This window comes from Python bivittatus, unplaced genomic scaffold (assembly GCF_059951505.1).
Source record: "Python bivittatus isolate LINGU-HERP-01145 unplaced genomic scaffold, Pbiv_v1 ctg000480_np1212, whole genome shotgun sequence".
NCBI lineage: Eukaryota > Metazoa > Chordata > Lepidosauria > Squamata > Pythonidae > Python > Python bivittatus.
In genome coordinates this window covers 102,111,370-102,132,815 of record NW_028277075.1, presented here as the reverse complement: position 1 = coordinate 102,132,815, position 21,446 = coordinate 102,111,370, and the positions used below count along the sequence as shown (strand labels likewise).

Genomic DNA, 21,446 nt, shown 5'->3' with positions numbered 1-21,446 from the left:
CTCTTTTGGTGTGTTGTGTTTACTTGTGCAAACTAGAGAACCCTTTCAAACAAACTAGCAGTTCCCCCTCCTTTTTCAGTGTCCATTTTGATTCTGTTTTTGTTAACACAGCAGCATTCTGTAGATTGAAGGTTTAGAGAACATAAATACATTACCTTAAAAATGCATATTCCTATTTATTTTCCTGTCATTGTGTCTCCCATAACTTTAGGATCAGACAATTTTCAAGCCATGCAATGCGTTTTCTTCCCCAAATACATCCTCCACAGCAGCGTATGCAGGCAGGCTTGAAGAGGTGTCTCAGTTCCTGTCATATATGCACTTGTAAGAGATTTGGAAAACAACATATTCTGGAGCACACTACAGACAAAACCTGCAGAATACTTATTTTAGCACAAAGGTAGTTAACAGTTTGTCAAAGATGGCTTAGAGGTTGTAACCAAAGTTGCAAAAAGATGTTTGCATAACCAAATGAGTAACAAATCATGCAAGACATCGTTCCCCCAAAAATGGACATGTCATGTATGTACTGCACAAGACATTTGGAGAAAGTAAAAGAAAACCCTTTAATTGCATATATTGACACTTTATTAAAACTGATTGCTGTACAAATTGTTACATCTGGAATAAAAATTCTATAGTCTGCATTAATCCATTTTGTAAAGCTTCCTGAAAAAGACTACATTGTAGCAGGTAAAATGGATTACTGTAATAAGCTCAATATAAATGACTTAATTCACTTAGTCTGGAAAGCCTAATCTATTTTAAACTGGAGATTGTGGACTTTACCTTGGGTCTTTGTGGCTTTACTGCTGAAGTGCAGTTTCCTTTTAATTCAGAAGTGGGGAACCTCAGATGTTGCTGATCCACAGCTTTGAGAATCCTTCACTGTTGGTCATGCTGGCCTGAAGCTTTTGAAAGTTCTAGTTCAACATACAATTCTTGGTTGTTGTTGTTTTTTATTGTTAGCAGTTTAAGATTAGTCATAATTCCAGCCAGTTTATTAGGAGTAGAGAGAGATGAAAGTAACAGGCTGGTCTCAGCTTCCTTGGAAACTGAGGACTGACTAGACCAGTGTTTCTCGACCCCAGCAACTTTAAGATGTGGACTTCAACTCCCAGAATTCCCCAGCCAACACATCTTGAAGTTGTTGAGGTTGAAAAACACTGGACTAGACTATTAGAAGCTTTGAAAATGAACCACCTAGCAGGAGGATAGGATTTCTCCTATAGAGGGGAGGAGAAAGGAACTTTGGTTCCTAAGCACAAAGGAAGAGGCCTTATACAGAATCAGATACTTGATCCCTTTTGCTCAGTATTACCTGCATTGTCCTGTAATGGCCCTCCAGTCTCTCCAGCTGTGCTTGGTAATGATGGGGACTGAATCTCAGTGATACTGTATGCAAAGCATGTACTTCATCTACCATGGAACTACAGCCTTTCCATATATTTAATATGCGAGTGCTATTTAGTAAAAGAAAGAAAATAAAAGTCTCTGGAGTTGAGCTTTCATAGATATGTCCATTCGTCCCCTATCCAAGTACAAATCAGGTCTGATCCTGCTTTGCCTCACTTCTCAGTCCAAACAAGATCAGCAAAGTGCTGGATATTTATTAAATATTCTGTATGGACGGCAGTCCATTCAGGAAAAAAAAGTTATTGCACATTGGTTATTAATACCCTGTATGCAGAATTGCATACAGATGACAATCCTCTGCATTCAATGGCTTCAGTTAAGCACATAGCAGGACACTAATCACAGGATTCGGCTGTTGCAACACAGCCATTGCCTTCTTTCCAGATCCACAGTTCTGTTCAAGGTCAGAAATGAGACTAAATACCACACCTCAGTTCACGTTGAGCATGCCACACTTGACTTTAAGTAGCAGTTTTTTTAATATGGAATGTCTTACTTCTAGTCCTACTGTAGTAGAGGTAAGAGAGCATTTACTGTATTTAAATAGTAACTGATTGTCACTTTCTGTTAACAGGTCAACAACATTACAACGTTCTGTTCTAGATAACTTTTTTGATTAGGAATAAAATAAATTGATATGGGCCACAGGATAAAGCACCTGCACCTGCATATATGTTCCATGCATACTTACATTTAAATGCATTTCTGATTTAATGTTAATATACCAATTATAAGTAGGTGAAACATGTGGCTCATTGGTTTATTACTACTTACAAAAGGGGCAACATGCACAAGAGTTCATTTTAATGGAAGGGGAAACAGAATAACACATTCACAGTTAAATGCATAATCTATGGCTCGCATCTTATCAATAAGTACTTGGAGTTAAGCACTAAAATGCATAACACTTATTTCCATGTACCTCTTCCAATACATTAACTAGTATGCTAAGTGTTAAACAGTATCCTAATAAATAAAAGTTATTTAGAAATATAAAGGCATGATATATACTCATCAATTCTATATACAAAATATGGGCTCAATTTTTGTTACATTTCAGACTTGATCTTAATATTCAGCACCCCTCTCTACAACCACAGTTTTAAGACAAAACATGTTGATGCAAAAGGAGTTTTAGGATATTTATTTTAGGGCTTTGAATCTGATTTTAATTAGGTTAATGGAGGGCATGAAACTATCAACAGATGGTTATAAATGCAACCTTATATTCTGAAATTTTTATATATATTCGGACCAAAATCAAAGTACAGCATCCACAATTAATTTAAATAAAACTTCTCTGTTTTCCAGTGATGCTAAGACTTCAAGTTGAAATGTGAATTCAGATGCCTCAGAAAATCCTCCCTGGATGTAAGAGATGGTGGGAAAACTTTCTGACAGAATTCACATATTCCTGACTGCCTGAGTTCCCAGTCTGCAGAAGCAAGTGCCAGTAAGTCAGTGTCTTGAGTGCAGTAAGACTTCCACGGAGGCTGTAAGAAGCAGGGGAAAAAAGGAATGAATGCTTTGTGCAAAATCAGTGTTGCGTTCTGTCTGTCTATGTTTACTGCTGTTTTGGTTTACCTAAATATGTAGCATTTCATATGACTGAAGAATGAGCTTTGATTTTGTCTAAAGCAGTCCACACATCTTAAAGATGCCAAGATTGAAAAACACTGGTCTAAAGACTGAAGTATGTAAAATATTTATACCATTTTTAATTTTAGAACTGATTAACATTAACAAGCATGTCTGGTCAGCAGTTCCAGCATCATAAATATAGGCGTTATATTTTACTTCCCTAAATATAATGCTAAGGCACTGGTATTCACATTATGTAAGAATTTTGACCATCAGCATTTCATACTTTTAAAACAACCAAAATACATATATATTAAAGTCTTAAATAAAAAGTTCATTGATATGGCATACAAAACAGAATAATTTTGGTAAGCGAGTATTCATGCAGTATTTCAAGACTGGGGTCCTTTTTAAAGATAAGATTATTTTGAATGTGTGATCATGCTATGAACAAGAAGGGCACAAGGCCCAGGATAGATTTCTAGAAGTACTTTTTGTTATATTACTACTTAAGAACATACAATTTGAGTCAAGATGCTTTCTTTGATATTTAAATACAGTATGTACAAATATGTATATGTCTACTCCTAACCCATGTCATTCATATGTTCCAGGACCTCATGAATTTTGAAATACAGTAGTTAATTTAAAAGGGGTGGGGCAAAGAGAAGCAGCCACTGTTTCTCTTAGGAGTTAATGCTTTGTCTAAACAATATTTAATATTTGTCATAGGGCCTTTGCAGATTTCTCTTGTACATCTTGTACTGTGGTCAGTTGTCAATCCTTCCAGGCTAATTAGGTATAATTACATCAAGTTCTAACAAACACTACTTTTTTGTTGGTGTAAATTGCTTTGGAAACCTGTCTAAGCATTGATGCATGTTTTAAGTATCACTATGGAAGTGTGCTTTTAATTACTTATTTGCAACTCCACCTTCATTTAAACTGGCAGTTTTAATAACTGTAACAGGAAGCATTTCATGCTATTTTTGTAATATTTGATCACGCACACACCAGCCAGAGGCCCTTTTCTTGAAAATTTTTATTCACTGGCCTGGTTAACACCTGATACTAAGCCATAATGTGATTTGTTTGGTTTTTGGATAAGTATGATGTGTGAATTCACCCATTATGTCTTAGTATTCTGTACAAAGTAGGTCACTGTAGCTTGTTCAACAAGCCATAATGAAAAACATACTGGCTTAGAGCAATGTGTGAATGCTTCAGTTGAGTTTTATGTTGGAACTTGATTCAGTTTGCAATTTTACTTATTTACAAATAAGTTTCATTGAATTCAATCAAGCTTTCTTTTGACTAGACATCTAGAATTTTCTAACATCTCCACTTAACATCTAATGCAAAGCGACCCTGCCCAACAAAGCATTTATTTGGATTAAATTTTCACTATAGAAGAAACGAAAATGTCTGGGTAGGTTTTATCTTGGATTGCTGCTGATAATGTACTTTTACTGGGGAGTTATGAATGTTTGTAATAATTTTAATATTGCAATTAATTAGTTGCCTTTTAACTGATTAACAAAACACATTTTTTCATTTCCACAATTTCAGTGCACATATGCTTGAGAAATTGAAAGAAACATAACAACATTAGAATTCAGTAAATCAACTACTACCACTTCATGTTAAAAGGAAAGTCTTTCATTAATGTGTTTATTTCGGTTGCAAACAAGAATCAAAAGAGAATTAACAATAAACAAGTGTGACCTTAACTTGTAGCCCATTGATTAAAATATGCTGTCACACGAAAATGAATTAACACTGTAATAGTTTCATCCTATTTTATGCACGCTCCTTCCTAACATAGTTTTCAGTTATCAGAGAAGCTGAGTGGCTTGCTGCTCATATAGGTGGTTAAAAACCATGTATTTGTATAAGTATTGGGATATACATTTCTAAATGGTATACATCTATACAGATGCTAAAGTACTTTGTTCAATAGGTGTGAGATGCCCTTTATATTCACTTTCCTCAAAATAAGGAGCACTCCATTCTGAACTAGACCCCTAAATGAGCCACAGCACAGGGACGCACCACATTCCTAACCATTCAATTTAGTCTACATTTTTGTTTTCATTATTACAGTTTTCAATCCAGGTGTTTAAGAAACTGCAATACACTAAGAAAGCAGACTCAAGTTTTTATATTTAGTCTGCAAGGAAGAGCTAAATTTATTACATCAACTGAGAGCCACAGTTCTAACGACTTATGGTTGCCAATTACGCTGCATTTAAGTTTCCCCTCCTCATCTTTACTTGTTAACACATGTATTAAATACATGACAGAAATTCTTGTCTGCTGAAAAAAAAGGGATGGGGGAATCAAGTGTGTAAATCAGCAATATTAGGATGTCAGCAAGGTTAATCCTGTATACAAGGATCCAAACATTTTAAATGCATTTTCATACTGTCTAAGTTTACTCTGCAGGCAAGATAATGAGCTGCCCCAAGCTATATTCAGCTGATTCAGAGTGAATCTATCTGCTTTTATCAGGAGAGGACAGTCTCACAGTCTTACTGAACACATCTCAAATCAGACTCTGAAATCAGGCCAACTTTATTTGTCAGGGAAGGATCTTGCCTTCATTTTCATATCAGCTTGCCAGAGCCATGTTAGCATGCTGAAGGAATTGGGGCCATTATTATTTTTAGCAAAATTGAATTTTCACATTTTCCGTTGTTGTTAAAAAGGACCATGCATTTAAACTTCTTTTCCTGCCTATACTTTAGCGGAGATTTTGATCAGTTAAAAACAAGTCAGTGTTTTTATACTAGAAAGGAATGGAAGAATTTAGAGATAAGAAAAGTAACAAAATATTTAAGCAAATATATGTGTCTGTATCTTTAATGAAGTCTAAAGTAGCATTGGCTTCTTATGCCTACGTTTCTGGATAAGATACATAATTTTAATCAAAGGCCTTATGTTCTACATTCCTTCCTGGATACAACTAACAAATATTGGAACTATTTTCTGTCGCCAGTTGTCTTTCCAAATGTAAACACTTAAGATATCAAGACGTCCTGGCTATCACTGAATTATAGTACAGTACTGGCTATTCACAATTTAAAAATGCATGTGCTTATTTTTCAAAAACAATTTTTTTAGCCTAATACCGTCAACATTATGGCACTTTAACTTCTATTCTCCTGTACATTTTAAACTGCATAATTCTCTATCAACTTAGAATCCCATACCAGCTGTTTCACATGCTTTACTACACAATGCAGGGTGCCATCTATTGAGAAATGAATACACAGTCTAACTAGTTAAAAGAACAAGCAGGAGACATATTGGAGAAAAGGAAAAGTAAGAAGTAATAGAATGAATGCTTTATAACGCCACAGGAATCTTCATAGTAATAGAAGAAATAGTTTAATTTGTTTTGAACCAATTCAGCTCAGGATCTGATGCAATGGAAAGCAAAAACTGGTTAGTCATCAAATAATGCAGGTGAAAAACTAAAACCTAGCGAAGAAAATAAACAGTTTGGTGTAAATATACAAATCCATTATGTATAATGAAATATTCTCATAGACAGAGGGTATTTCACATGAATTTTGTTCTGGAAGACTTGACTGCCTTTTAGATGTTTTCTTTTGAATGAAATCGTCATCATTTGAAAACTAATACAAGGAGAGTAGACATGGTTATTACATGTTTTTATGATTGGAAAAAAATGGATACCGCAAGACTGGGCGGATACCCGTGCTCTGTCGATTATACAAAAATCTGATGGAGTCATCTCTCAATATTAGAGCAAACATTTCAGTACTTGATGTCATGTTCAGAAATCTAGACTGCATGTATTTACATGACATGAATATGTCTTGTCTAGAATGTAGCTGATAGATGCTTTTATGAGCTTTTATCCTGCATAAAATAAACATGCACTATAAAAAATTCAACTTATTGTATGAAAACAAATTCAACACTTAAAGAATGTTACATTGTGAAATTGTCTAATAGGTAAAGATTTTCATGTGTAATCTTTAACAATTTAAAAATGAGAAGCTACTGTTCGTAAAAGTGATTTTGTTTGTGTCTAAACCCCTGCACAGTACAATCTGGTGTGTATTTACTCAGATGACAGCTGCATTAAGTTCAGTGGGATCTATTCCTTTATGAGTATGTTTAGGTTTGCAGCCTAATAGAAGCCCAATCTGCTGCTAGCATGGGAACAGGGCAGCAGCAATATTGCACAGCAGTACGCTAAGACAGTGCAGAGAGAAAAGAAATGGAACAGCATAGGAAAAACAATCAGGACTGAGCCAATGGATAGAGAATTGTAAGACTCATTGTAATGTTGTCTGAAAGGCTTAGATATCTTGAGTCGCTTCAGAACTGAAGTTTTAAATGTTCGATGCACTACAATGACCAAATGGGGAAGGATTAAATGTTTTCTCAAATATGTTAGGCTGAAAACTGCAATCAGTAAGTATTAGTTCTTTAGCTGTTAATCCAGAGGTAAGCTGTGAGGGCTCTGATGACCGTGTAGTTTCTATAGGATTCTAAATGTATGAAACTATCATATACCTACTGCCACCTTCAGTAGCTCTTTGGAGACTTAGGCAAAGAAATTAGTTCCCAGTATCTACATTTAGAGATCTGCAAGGATTGAACTTGGGCTATCTGTAAGCAACGCTTGTTGCTATCTATCATACTACTGAGCTGCAGAAGGATAAAAATGGGGAGGAAGAGGAGAACCAAGGATATCCCACTGAGTTCCCCATGATTGTATCTCCAGATGTATTGGGCTTCATTCAGCCATAATTGAAGAGTCTGAAGTCCTATACATCTGGAATATGTAAAATAAGGGAAGACTGTCCTAGGAGTAAAGAAGAATAAAATATTAATAAAAATAAATGAGGCGTTCTTCCTTGTTGACTGTTTAGAGGCAACTCCATGCACGCATCATGACTATATGCAGAGAGTTGCTCAAACAAGGCTGGAAAAGGAAGTCTCAATTATCTGAGTGGATGCAAGAGGAGGCCTCTGGGTAAAGTAAGAACAACTTATAAAAGGATCATTTATTTGCAGTCATTCACACATCACCTGTAAACCTGTGTAAAATTAACCTCCATTTTAGTTTAAAAACATACTTCTCCATTATCATCATCATTACACACACACACACAAATCAGAATGGAGAACACTACTTCCTGTTCCACAGCAAAACCTTAAATACCATTACAACAGTGATATACCATGCTATTACACATTGAGGAGAATAAAACTGTAGGCAACTTTTTTGAGGTTGGGAGCACATTTGAAGTTTTGAGAGCATGTGGTCCTGAAAAGGCTGCCATGGGAGACTTGCCTATTCAGTAAATGTTTGGCCAGGTCCAGGCACAAAGCACGCATTTATCAGAAAGCAAATTAGCTCCAGGGGATACCTTACTTACTACCATTGTAATAGGATCTTTGTGGGCCCAAAAACACTAGTATAAATAAAGATTATGGTAAATCATGGTACTTGGAAGCATGCTTGGTTTCATTTTTTAAAATGTAAAAATAAATCAGGTGGACAGAGTGCTTGACAGATACCAAGGGAGATGTTTCAGAGCTTATTGGCACCTACAGACACTATGTGGCTTAGCCCTGGGCTAATGCAGATATTTTAGATTAGGATAGCAAGCAGGTAAGTTCTGCCCTGGAAATATATAGCAGAAATAAATTAAATCCATACTCAATCTTACAGCTTACAGATCAATCGTAAGTATAAAAGTATATATTTTAAAAGACTGATACCTGCTGAGGTGCCCCAACATTTTTCTCATTTGCTTCTGAAGAGGGAAAATTATATTCAGAGATATTCTGTTTATTAGTCTCTAGTTCCAGAGTTGTAAAAGAAAGTTGTTTTTATATAACATGGAGCTTTGTTCAAAAGAATCTGGACGAGCAGATTTGTGTGAGTTGAGGGTTTGAGTAAACTTATAATTGACATGTTAATCATCACTGAAGTAATACAGTCATTGTTCATGCTCCTCCAGTTAGAATTCATCTTACTGAAACTCACCTCCTGGTCCCCAAGGTCCATGTTAAATGGCTGATTTGGGAGCGTGTTTTCAGACATCAAAGTGTTTAGAATTGGTGTAGTCTCTGGAGAGCTCTCCAAGAATTCAGTATCACTATCTGTAGGTGGGAACTTGACATTAAGCTTAGAAAGAGATTCCACAGAGTTTTCCTCCTCGTCTTGGCCCATTCCTCTTGACGCAATAGATGGGAAGTGAGATACATCTCTATTTGCATCCTTTTTAACCCAAGGATTACAAAGGTCATCTGTTTGTTCATCAGTGCACTGGATAGGCTTGGAGAATGGAATTTCTGGTACAACAGATGCAAAGGAAAAGATTAAAAGCTATCCCAAAGACCAGATTAAAGCATATAATTCAGGGATACAAACTGCCTGACAAATTCCATCCAGTCCAGTATGGCAGATTTGTCAGGGTCTAAGAAGCTCATAAACAGTTTTTTGAAACAGCATTTTCCCCCTCATTGCCTCATTTGACACCACAGGCTGATAATGGTATTTCTCCATGCCAAACCATTAATTCCTCTCTTCAGGAATAAACATGTTAGGACTCTTGCTTGGAACTAAAATACAATATTACACAATTGCTTTTATGCCTCCAGAGTTTCAAAGCTTTTTTGATTAGTAGCCTAGCAATTAGACAGACTATCATTTTTTTTTCAAGGGCTCATTACTTACATATCAATATCTCTATATTCTATATTAAATGAAATTACCTTTCTTCTATAACTACATCTGTTCTTTCAATTCAGCTTGATTTCATTCAAGGCAGTCTCATTTCTTTCAGTGCTCTAGCACACATTTCAACTGTTTCATCCCACACAGAAGGGGGCTTTCCTTTCTCCTTTCTCTCAAGATTGTCCCCTTTCATTTGGGAGACCCTCTGGGGGGAGTCATTGGAGGAAGAATCAGCTGAAAAGGGCCACTAACTAATCTTTCTTCCATGATTTTAAATCCCAGCCCAAGGAGGTATCACTGGATGAGAAATGATAAACGGTCATTTTAGAACATTAGGTCATATCATTTCATCCAGGAAGAGTTCTGAATTTGCTAAAACAGCTACATATATGCACTTGCTAGGGACTAAGCTAAGCCCATATTTGTTTCTGGCAAATAAAGAAAACTCTGGCAGGTTAAAAGCCATGTCTGAACTGGTTGCCCTGTAGCTATTCATGGCAATGACTGGCTGTCCAGACTTAACTTCTTCCAATGTATGTTATACAGTGAAACATTTACTTCAGCTCTTCCTAAGTTGCATAAGCTTTGGAAGTTGGCTATAAATCAGACAAGCCTAGCAATCAGATGCAGCTATTATTAGAGAACAAAGAATGTCGAAAATTGGGTTATAAGCACATATACTTTGCAGGAGCATCTGATCGGCCCCTGTTGGCTGTCATAGATTAGACAGATTTTGGTTTGATCTAGCAAAGATGGTTTTTACAACTGAGGTGAGGAAAGGGCTTTCAGTAGGGGGTGTGCAAATGTTTCAAATTTCAACTATTTTAAATTCAAAACCTGAAACAAGTTTGCATTCAAAAAAGGCTCTTTCAATCATTTGGAAGTGCTCTGAGCTTGAAACAGTGAGTTTTGAACTTGAAACAGAGTTGCCAGAGTGCAAAATACTTCCAAAATGATCAAAATAATCTGTTTTGAATGCAAAAGAGCTTTTAAATTTGAAATAGAGTATTTATTTCCTCAAGCCTGAAATGCTTTGCACGTTAATAGCTTTCAGACATTCACATTACATTAAACAGAACTCATCTCTAAAACAAAATTAAATAATAGTTTGCAGCATTTGCAATCTGCTCAAAATGCTACCAGACAGCCCCATCCCCAGAAGTAAATGTGAGGTACAGATAAGTCCACTTGTGCCATTCATTTTTTTCAAAAGAAATCAGGTAGCTTAGATTGTGGGTCTAAGTCCATCACATTATCCTTCAGGATATGTCAAGTGAGTTGATGGATGCATACATAAAACATGCATTAAAGCAAACTTGGATAGTATGCATCCTTTTCATATACCATGCAGCAACCAACCTGCAAATTTGTATCTGGTTAAATAAGAGCAGTCTCACATTATGTTTGCTTTGCACTGAGATGATCTCAGTACAGTGGGTATTAAACAAAACAAAACCACCCAGATACACTATTGCATCAAGGGGAGATGCTACCTCACTTTCCAGCCCAACCATCTTAATTCAGAATTCCCTGGATCAGTGAGAATGTCTGCTGCAAAGATCTAAATGTCTTCATCAGAATGTGCTTGCAACCCTGATTGACCAAGATTCCCAAATCTAAGCCGCATTAAATCAAATGAGGTTACAGTATGCTTTTCCTATCAATATGTGGTGGTTAGGAAGGAGTGAGGTAGCCCAGACACTGTTGCCTTTCTCCTTACACAAATTCTTTTTTTGGAGTGACCGAAAAGGCTTTATTTTGCCAGTAAGCACATCAAGAAAAACACTGCAAGATGGAATTCATACACTCACAGCAAAGTGAGCTGTCAAATCACATGTCATAAGTGATGATGCACCGGTATTTTTCTCAAAACACAATAGTTATTGCCACGTAAAATAAATGCGCTATATTATGTGGCATTCCGTGTAACAAAAAGGTATGGACAATCTTAAATGGAACCTCTATGCAGTCTATGTAAAGAGCTAGAAGACAATAAAGCATAGTTTTCAGCAGAAAGTGCTGCAATAAAGTGATACCAGTTGTAGGTTCTCTCCGTAGGTTAAATCTACTCAGCTGGTCCGCCTGCGCCCGTGCCAGTGCACGTATTTGATTGAATTCTTCCTTCATGCCCCAGAAAACGCTTTCCAGTTCATCCCTAAAGATGAATGATTTCAGATGTAAAGTATCGTCCCATTGTCTTTTTCTGTTTTATTTAACCCAGTAAGCATACTGTTAAAAACACTGGCACCATCTGTGTTTGCAACGCAAACTTGAGGACAGAAATGATGTAGGGGATCCATGATCCCATCTTCAAGAAATATTGATAAAACAGCAACTTCGTAAGGTAGCTGATGGGAAGGGGAGACTCTTAAATTGACTGAAACAATACCAAACAGAAATATGATTAAACTTCACCTCTCCTCTTCTCCCCACAAATGAAATGATTCCTAGTTATTATAATCCCCATTAGAGAATAAAAAATATAGGTATTACAGGGGTTCTGTATCTGTCTTTCTGGCCTCAAGGTAAATATTGGAGGATGGGGGTTATACAGGGGAAAAATGTGAGAAATTAAAACAACTGATATAACTTCCAGAATTTAAAAAAAAAAATAAATTTTTCTCTGCTACTTATGGTTGCTTTTTTTTTTTTTTTTAAAGTACAGACATCCAGATATGAAACAATACATTATCTCTGTTTTGATATTCAGGACGAAAGCAAAGTAAATTGAGTATATTCCTGTCATTTATCTTTGAATGGTATGTAGAAAACAATCCTCCTTGATACCATCCATGGATAAAACTTCTCTCCATTTGCAGTGCTTAAGGATATTCAGGTAGTGAAAGTTCTATCTGGATTTGGAGCTTGAAATCAGAAGAGGGTGACTGAGGACCCAAAGCTATTAGGAGAGAGGAATATGTCCTAAAAGATGCAAGACAGTGAGTACAGTGAGGGGTGAAAGAAGCACTTTGCTTTTTTCTCTTCATGGAGATAATAATTCTGACTTTGGAGACAAGCTGATCCAGCCTGAATCCTTCTCCAGTTCAGGTCCAGAATTCAAAAAATGACCCAAATATGTTTCAAGATAATTAAATTGATCCTCGTGAAATCCAGCAAGTGAATGGTTCAATGCATAGGCATACCCATTTGTTCTTCTGCTTGGACCAAGCAATTCCTTTCTGTTAATTTAAGGCACCAGGTGTCATGTCTACTGCAGCTTCTATGTTATTAGTTGTCCAGTTTATAACACTGGATTCACACATCACCCTAAGCCGTGATTGTATTAATCATGACTTATTGAATAAGCCTGGCTTATTTGCAGTTGCCTGTGTTCCCATATTGCCCTAAGCCCTAAATCATAACTTACAAAGCAAAAGCCAAAACCAAGCAAATCACATTAGTTCTGATGTGTCAACCCAGCCTAAAAGTAGTTCCAGACCTCCCTCTTAGAAGTGGGAAGAGAGAAGGCAAGAGGTGAGGGGGAAAATATCCGCCCATCTCTTAAAATCAGAAAGCAAGGATAAACAATGCATTATTATAGAGGAAAAAAAAAACCCAGTGCCATACCTTTCACAGACAGATGCAGCAGAGGCCCCTGATGATAATTCCTGTCTAGATGAAGGGTGTTTTTCACTCCTTGCCTTTAAAAGATCAGAAGTAGGAAAAAGAAAATTGCTGAATTTTAACAGCGTTAACAAGATTTGCCCCTATAAATTAACAGAGCAATACAGTATTGATATAATATCCACTGGTTAATGGCATCTTGTCTTACTTTTTATGCAAAAAGAGTAAAATCCATAAATCATTGTTTAGAAATACGTATGCTGGAAATATATTACAGATCACATCCACATTATTTTCAGGTGCTAGAATATGCCCGAAGTATTTTGAATAGCTGAGTTAACTGAGGAGTGCTGTTCACTCTGGTTCCGCACTTATATATAAGAAATAATGAATTTAGCTAAGTAAGAGGGCCACATTCAACGCTGATTTGCATTTCATTCCTTTTTATTAGGCTTTCCCATAATTCAGCCATTTTCATACAATACGAATTCATACAAATATTCTTCCATGTAGAATTCTCTCCACGTAATGAAACTGGGCAGGGATTACTAAGTCCATACATATTTATGCATAAGCCTTTGTACATTAACATGCATCATAAAACTATCAGGAAGAACTCCACTTTGCTCTTTATTAAAGCTGAGCCAGGGCTGATATGTTTTCTCAAGCATGGAGATAAGTTATTATATTTTACTACCACCTTGTGGATTAGCCCAGTATTACATGGGCGTTTTATTTCAAAGCCTATTAACCAAGATAAAGTAGAGTCTTCTCCAAGGCAAGCTCGACTTCTGGGGACTTCATGGACATATCCTTGTAGCTTTCTTGGCAGCCATAAGGAAGTGGTTTTCCATTGTTTTAAAAATTTTCCTGTTTACCCTACAGCCCAAATTTTCCCAGAGCATTCCCACCCGTGCCTTAACTGGACCCACCTTGCTTATCTTCAGAGCCCCAGTAAGGTTGGCCAGGGGCTGCCACGTGCTGCTAATCCATCTTTTACACAGATTTCATGATTTAAAAAGGCTTGCCTGGGTTAATGAAGCCAGTATGGTCTTTGAAGTAAAATTAGGGATACAAAGGAATGACAGATTGTACATCTGCTCTTCACCCCAAAAGGCAGAGGAAAATCTTATTTTTAAAAAAAAATAAATATAGATAGACCAGTATGGGCAGAGTACCTTATTTACAGAAGAGTACATTGAACTTAATGGTTTATGAAAGTAGTTTCAATCTTACAGTATCTGAATCTGTTTAATATTCTTACTTCTTTTTCATGTCTCGATACCTGTATGCAATTTTGTGCTTCATTTATTTCTTTCAGTTGCTTTTTCAGATTCCTTATTTCATCTTCTTTGACAGTGATAATAGATTCAAATTTCTTTTCCTTTAAATTACTATCTTCTTCAGTTTTTTTTAATTTTATACTCTCATTTTCCAATTGTTCCTTTAAAAAAACCACATACACAGAGAGAGAGAGAGAGAGAGAGAGAGCGAGCGCACAGTTGGTTAATTTTCAAACTCTGAGGAATGTCATTATAGAATAGATTGTTATAGGCTAAATTAAGTCTTAGCAATCTGTGAAAAAGCTGTGAAAAGGCGAATTCCATGTTAGAGATCATTAGGAAAAAGATTGAAAAATAAAACTGACAATATCATCATGCCTTTATACAAATCTATGGTGTGACCACACTTGGAATATGGCACACAGTTTTAGTAGGTGCACCTTGAAAAAATATTACATGATGGATCTGGAAAAGAGGCAGAAAAGGAGCAATTAAAATGATCAAGGAACTGGAACAATTTTTCTATGAAGAAAACAGAAACGGTAAGTTGAGAGAAGGACAGTATAAGAGTACATAATATGCCACAATGAAAGTGGGTATAGAGAAGTTTTTCCTTCACTCATTGGAATCATCCAGTGGAATTGGAAGATGGGAGTTCTTTGTATGGCATTCACTATTGGAAAATGGCTCTCAATATCATAGGAAAATCCATCAAGGATGTTGGCAATTGTCAGTGGCTACTAACTATGATAGCTAAATATGGCCTCCAGATCTAAGGTAGCATGGCTCTTCTCAATGGCAGTTGCTCAGCAACTGAGTGGGAAGTCCCTATTGTCCTCAAAACTGGCTTGTGGGCTTCCCAGAGTCATGTGATTAAGGGACTAGATAGGCCTTTGATCTGATCAGGACTCCCCTTGTGTTCCTAAATGAAATCAGACTTGTGTAAGTACCATTAGGTTAAGATGAAATAATTATAATCCATTTACTACAACATGCAGTTAATTTCCTTGTGGACAATTATTCAAAACAATTGTGTTTTATTTTGAGTGCATACATAAAAGGAGTCACACCACCAGTATGCATATTAGTGCTTAGAAATGCAGGAGATGTTGTCTTATTCCATTTATATAGTCTGTTCACTAATATTTAATTAGTTTCAGCATGTGCTAGAATCAAGATAAAGTACATTTAAAGGAAGTGACAATAGTCTTCAAGGCTCATAATTTCTGGAACAGTTAAAATGTAGCTATTTAGCACTTATGACTTAGGATTTTGCAAGACTCAAGATATAAAGCTTCAAAGATAAGATATTAAGGCTTTTAAATAGTCTACTTTTCTCCTGCATCATTAGGATATAATCTATTAATTTTCTGCATATAATGACAGTCTATATAGAAAAGGGGAAAAACCTCAGCAAGAAAAAAAACACACCATGAAGCTATACCAGCAGCAGCAGCAATTACAAAATTGTACTTTAGGGAGGATCAAAATCTCCAGCTCTCATGGATGCATGACATTTGTCAATTACTATGAATAGAAAGAGCAATAATTCAGTGTAGTCATATTCCTGCATGTGTGTGTTTTGCCATTGAGAAATGGCAGTCCAGAGTCAAAACGGGAAAATATAGAGTATCAGAAGTAGGAACATTGTGAAAATGATGAGTAGCTAAAGCCCACTTGGTTCCAGTCTAGTCAATCTGTTTAACCAATGACAAGCAAAATGACTGAAATAAATAAATTTGCTTTTGTTCAGATTTTGAGTCGGGAAAGAAGAAGGGTGCAGTCCTCTTATCTACCTAATGGCTCATCCGTAAGATAGAAGACATGTAGAGAATTGTGCTGCGAAGTACTATTATGGAGATAAGTATTTCGTCAAACTGAAGAGGGGGGAAACTGCTGCAGCGATGAAAGCTCAACTATGTGCAATATACTTCCAATTCCACAGTCCGAAATTTCAAAAAGGAAACAGAAAATAATGTGGATACCACCAGTACTCTTACCCACTATTAAAAATCCTGCTCAGCCATTCTCTGGATTCTGTATTTCATTCTTTTCTTTTTGTAAGCCACCCAGAGAACATTTGGTATTATTTGCTGCCTATGTAAATATATACAATAAAATAAATATGAGGATGTGTTTGATAGAAAGGTTTTAGAAGGATGAAATCTATTTTTCTATTTCTGGATGGGTGGGGAAAGCTATCAGCACCACATTTTGCTCAGACTGGAGCCAAGGAAGATGGTAATAAATAATAGGAGAGAAGCAACAGAAGAAGAAACAAATGAAAGATGTGAAAAGTATTGAGACAGTGACAGGTTTCTAAAAACAACAACAAGCAAGCTGACCTTTCTAAATAATGTATGATTTTTTAAAAAAAATAAGAAAAGTTTAAAAGGTACTAGAACGCATACTATAGGATGAGGGCTTTCTAATCCCAGATTTCCCAGATGATATACTGAAGGAAGTCAGAATGGACCTGGAGAAGACACGTATCTATACCTATGAGACTGAAAACATTTGAACCTACTTTTTATTGCTAAAAATAAATCCCAAAGTGAGAAACAACTAAACAACACATTCAAAATGATTAAAGCAGAGATGGGCCATCTGTAAATTCCAGCATCTTTTGCCTCTAGTCTTGTTCCTGGGTCTGCTTCAAGTTATAGTTCAACAGCCTCTGGAAGGTCATAAATCCTTGATTTTCAAGTGAAAACAGTGCTGGAAGAATTTTAAAAAACCTATAAAGCCACAAAACAAGGATAAATTCTATTCAGTTAACTTGTTCCCTGCCACCCGGAGCTCTGTCATTCTAGCTTTGCACTAGTCTTCCTTCTTTCCTTCTTGTTTCTTAAGCTTGGCACTGCCTTCTAGAATATGAATGTGGCATTGTGTTTCTTCCTTCCTATCTCCTTCAAACTTTTGGACAGAGCCCAAGAAGTGGGGTGATTTCTTGAAAGTGAAAGTGAGCCTAGGTAAAGCAACCGAATTAATACATTTTCTCAATTCCCCCCCATCCCTTTGTTACTTCTCTAGTGTTAAGTTTTGGACTGTAAGCTTCTCATAACAAGAAACTATTTTAAAAAAAGATTTCACTGACTCTGGCAAGTAGTTGATGGGACACCAGGAAACTCCACAGCTGTAAGCTATACGGGGAATTTAAACAAAACAAAAAACCTCCAATGACAAGCCACTTCTGTAGTGTTGCTTAGATAGCTATACCTCTCTGAAGTCATCATGAGTAGAGCTTGATTTGAAGGAGATCTAATTTTTTATATAAACAAACAACAGCATCATGCTGGAGAGATACTTATTCAAGAGTGCACAGCAGAATTAAGCATAAAGGTTACAATGGACAAAAGAAAATAAAAGTAGGAATAGCTATTATAGCACCATTATTGGCTTATAGCCTTATGTTTCACTTGTGTGAAGAGCCCAATTCAAATTACATAGCAGCACCAACAAAACCATGTGCACATTCAACAGGAATCCTCACCATTCCCATCTGAGGAATGGGACTAAGACTTTGCCAGTTGCTTTCGCAGTTTATGGTCAAGAGTATAGCAGGGAAAACTCTTATTTTTTCTGGCTTCCACCCTGCTCCTCCTCTAGGTTTCCCAATAGATCCAGCCCTTTTCTCAGCTGGATGTGACTTGAACACTCCAAGGAGTATCTTCCTGGTACACTTCTTCTGGTAAGCATGTTGCCACCTGTTTTGTTTTGTTTTTTATTAATTAATTAATTAATTAATTAATTAAATCTGTCCCCGCCCATCTCCCCCTAATGGAGGACTCTACTGAGGAATTCTTTTCCTCCTTGCTTGCATTTAGATAAAACAGGAAATACCTCTTCCCTCCTGATTTTCAGGTATGATGAACCCCTCTCCTTTTGACATATACTGAAAATAACAGTACATCCTTTAAAAACAATAATGCTGTTTGGACTTCATATAACATTTTCTGAGTTTCAAAGCACTTGTCATCTTTTATTTTGTAATTTGTGTGATCCTCTTAAAAATAGGTTAGTGTTACTACAGGTAGAGAACTGAAGCAGAGAAAATGAGCCTTGCTTAAGGATACCTTGTGAACCCAGTATTAGCTGGATGTCTGCGTGTTGTCGCAATGCACATGATACTCAAACAAAAGTAAGCAAATGCATAGAGGATGTTTTTGTAGGGGCAATGAGGATTCCAATTTCCCTATTTGTAGTTTTTAAATATAGGTCTTATGTTGTTACCAGAGGAAGATAATTTTTCTTTTTGTTTCCAATTTCAAATTTCTAAAGCAGAAATTGCAAAGCTTGCTTAAAGAGAAAGGAGAAAAGAGAGAGAGAATGAGATTCTCAAATTAGATTTCTCCAACATAATTATCAAGTGTCACCAATTTGACAAAATAGGTATTCTTTATTAACAAATTAACACATACGATTAAAATATGCTTAGTTGACAGAAATACAAGTCCCTAGCTCATTATCTGCAAGCTAAAAAATAAGCTTTCATAACAGAGTTTGGTATTAGGAATTGAGAAAAGCTGCCTTAATCCACATCAGAAGATTCACTTAGCCAAGTACTATGTTTCTGAGCTCTCCAAGATTCCAGGCTGAGTCTTTCCCATTACCTGCTAATTCTCTGTGTTAGCTAGGGATGGTAGGGACAGACTAAAATCCCAAGCTAGCACTTACATGCAAACCACATAATATTCCATTGAAGCCAGATCCCATCTATTGCTTAACACAAACAAACTTGAGAAAACTCCTATGCTTCATGACCATGCATAACTTCTAGAAAGACAAAAAGCAAAAGGAGAGGAACCTACAGACCTCCAGCTATTGGTTCAACTACAATTCCCAGCATCCTTCACCATCTGACATGCTGGTTGAGGCTGCTGGGAATACTAGGTCAGGAGCATCAGAAAATTCCTTGTCCCTGGAATTTACTGTGACCAATAATGGACACAAGGAAAAGAAGCAAAGCTTTCATTTTCCATGTTTTAATTGGACCCTACGTTGTGGTGACTCTTAACTGTGGCTTGTTGAATAGTGTCAGATGTACAACCCATGATTTCAAGCAGGCTTGTCTATGTAGCCTAACCACATTTTGTCAAGTTTATATGAAACGATAAGCTTCGGTGGATCAAAAACAGGTGAAAGCTTATGAGTATCTCCGCTGGGGGACAGCAGCAGTGATGGAAACAGTGCAAACAACAACTCTTCTGCAAGTTCATTCCTGTTACACTGGATTCTCCTAACAGCCAACATACTACTATAAGTTGTTATCCTTTTCTTTTTCAAACTGCCAAAGCCACTATATATCTTAAAGAAAGCATCATACCTTCAAAAGCTTCTCTCTTTGCACTGCCAATTTCAGCTTTTCTTGGAGCTCATCAGAATCTGAGTTCAATAAGGTACCATTTCTTCTTGTTTCACTGTCTTCATGGACTGGAACTTGACTATGTATGTTGACTATAAAAGAAAGTGTTTTAATATTTTGAATTAAGATATCTAAGTGGGTATGAAAAAATGTAGAATACATCAGGATTTTGTTGCACTGATAGATCCCAATATGAATTAAAAAATGTGATACATGGAATTTCCTGTTCCGCCATCACATGGCTAAAACAATATGCATGTTCTAAATAAAACCCTCTTTCATAGATAGCATACATAAGAAAGCCATAAAAAGACAGTATAAATTATATTTTACTGCTATTTAATAATACTGCAAAACAATGCAAAATCTATTAAAACTGATAGTCCAAACAATAAGGAGCACAATGCAACTTAAACAGAGTTATTCATTTCTGGCTAAAAGTCATGGTGAATCAAACCTTTTTTCTGTATGAGTACACTTAATCCAACCTGGGGTTCACAAAGATGGATAACTTCAATCATTAAAATATTCTGGAAGGGTTTTTTCTGAGTAAGCAGACAGCTTGCTAACTCCCCAGAACCTTGCCTTAATCAATTGCCGCTTCCCAAATGTTGGAGATGTCAGACAGAGTTCTTACTTTAAATACTGGCTTATATAGATTTCAACTACTCTTTCAGGCAAACATTTGGGAGAGAGCATCCCTTGGAGACAAGTTTCTGAAATCCAGTTTACAACTCACTGGAATGTTTCAAAATGCCTGTACCTAATTTTATATCTGTACACCATAAAACACCACATCTAGATTTGGTTTGTTGGTTTGTTTGTTTGTTTTACTATCACATCATCTTTTCAGGTCTACCTCAGTGTGCACATCAAAACATGCACACAAAATGTATATGTGCATTCCCCTGCTCCCCCAAATAGGCAATCTGAGTGTTGCATAAAATAATAAAATGAGATAATTTTGGAACTGAACAATGCCATGTGATTGAACATATGCATTGGAAGGGCCTTTCTAGAACATTTAGTCCAACCCACTGTTCATTACAGGAAGCCATTAAAGTACTACCTCTCTGTTTGAAAACCTCCAGAGTGGGAATCTACTACTGTCTTAGACTCTTGCCTGGCTTACTATCAGGAAACTCCTTATAATGTTCTTTCTTTTAATTCTGGCTCACTGATCCTTGACCTGCTTTCCATTTTAACAGAAAACGGGTCTGCACCTTCTTGCACATAACATTAATGGACTACTATCAAATTTCCTCTCAGTCTTCTTTTGCAAGAGAAATCACTTTTCTATTTCCTTGTTAAATCACCCAAAGTTTTTACTCTTCTCTTTCTTTACTCATTAAAACAAATTACTTCCTTGTTGTTTTTTCCCCACTTTATTTTTAGCCTTTTCCACTTCCCTTTTCACCCTATGTCCCATTCTGACTCCCAACCCCTTTGTAGCACCTGGAAGCAGAACTTAATATCAGGATTTTTCAGAACATGTTTCCAAACACAGTAG

The 21,446-nt window shown here is 36.4% G+C and overlaps 1 protein-coding gene across 6 annotated transcripts in view; it reads right to left on the bottom strand.

Moving 5' to 3' along the window:
- Positions 1-546: 546 nt before the first annotated feature.
- TANK (TRAF family member associated NFKB activator) overlaps positions 547-21,446 on the bottom strand; it is a 43,336-nt gene continuing 22,436 nt past the window's right edge. For 4 of the 6 annotated variants that reach the window (XM_088146643.1, XM_025166274.2, XM_007427566.4 and 1 more), the window contains 6 exons: positions 19,898-20,028; positions 14,553-14,732; positions 13,292-13,365; positions 11,761-11,879; positions 9,032-9,339; positions 547-2,909 (listed from right to left, as the gene is read on the bottom strand). In XM_088146643.1, coding sequence (XP_088002769.1) covers positions 2,733-2,909; positions 9,032-9,339; positions 11,761-11,879; positions 13,292-13,365; positions 14,553-14,732; positions 19,898-20,028 — 989 coding nt within the window. In that variant the 3' untranslated portion in view covers positions 547-2,732. The remainder of the gene's footprint in view (positions 2,910-9,031; positions 9,340-11,760; positions 11,880-13,291; positions 13,366-14,552; positions 14,733-19,897; positions 20,029-21,446) is intronic. The other 2 variants (XM_025166275.2, XM_025166276.2) reach the window with 2 other exon arrangements.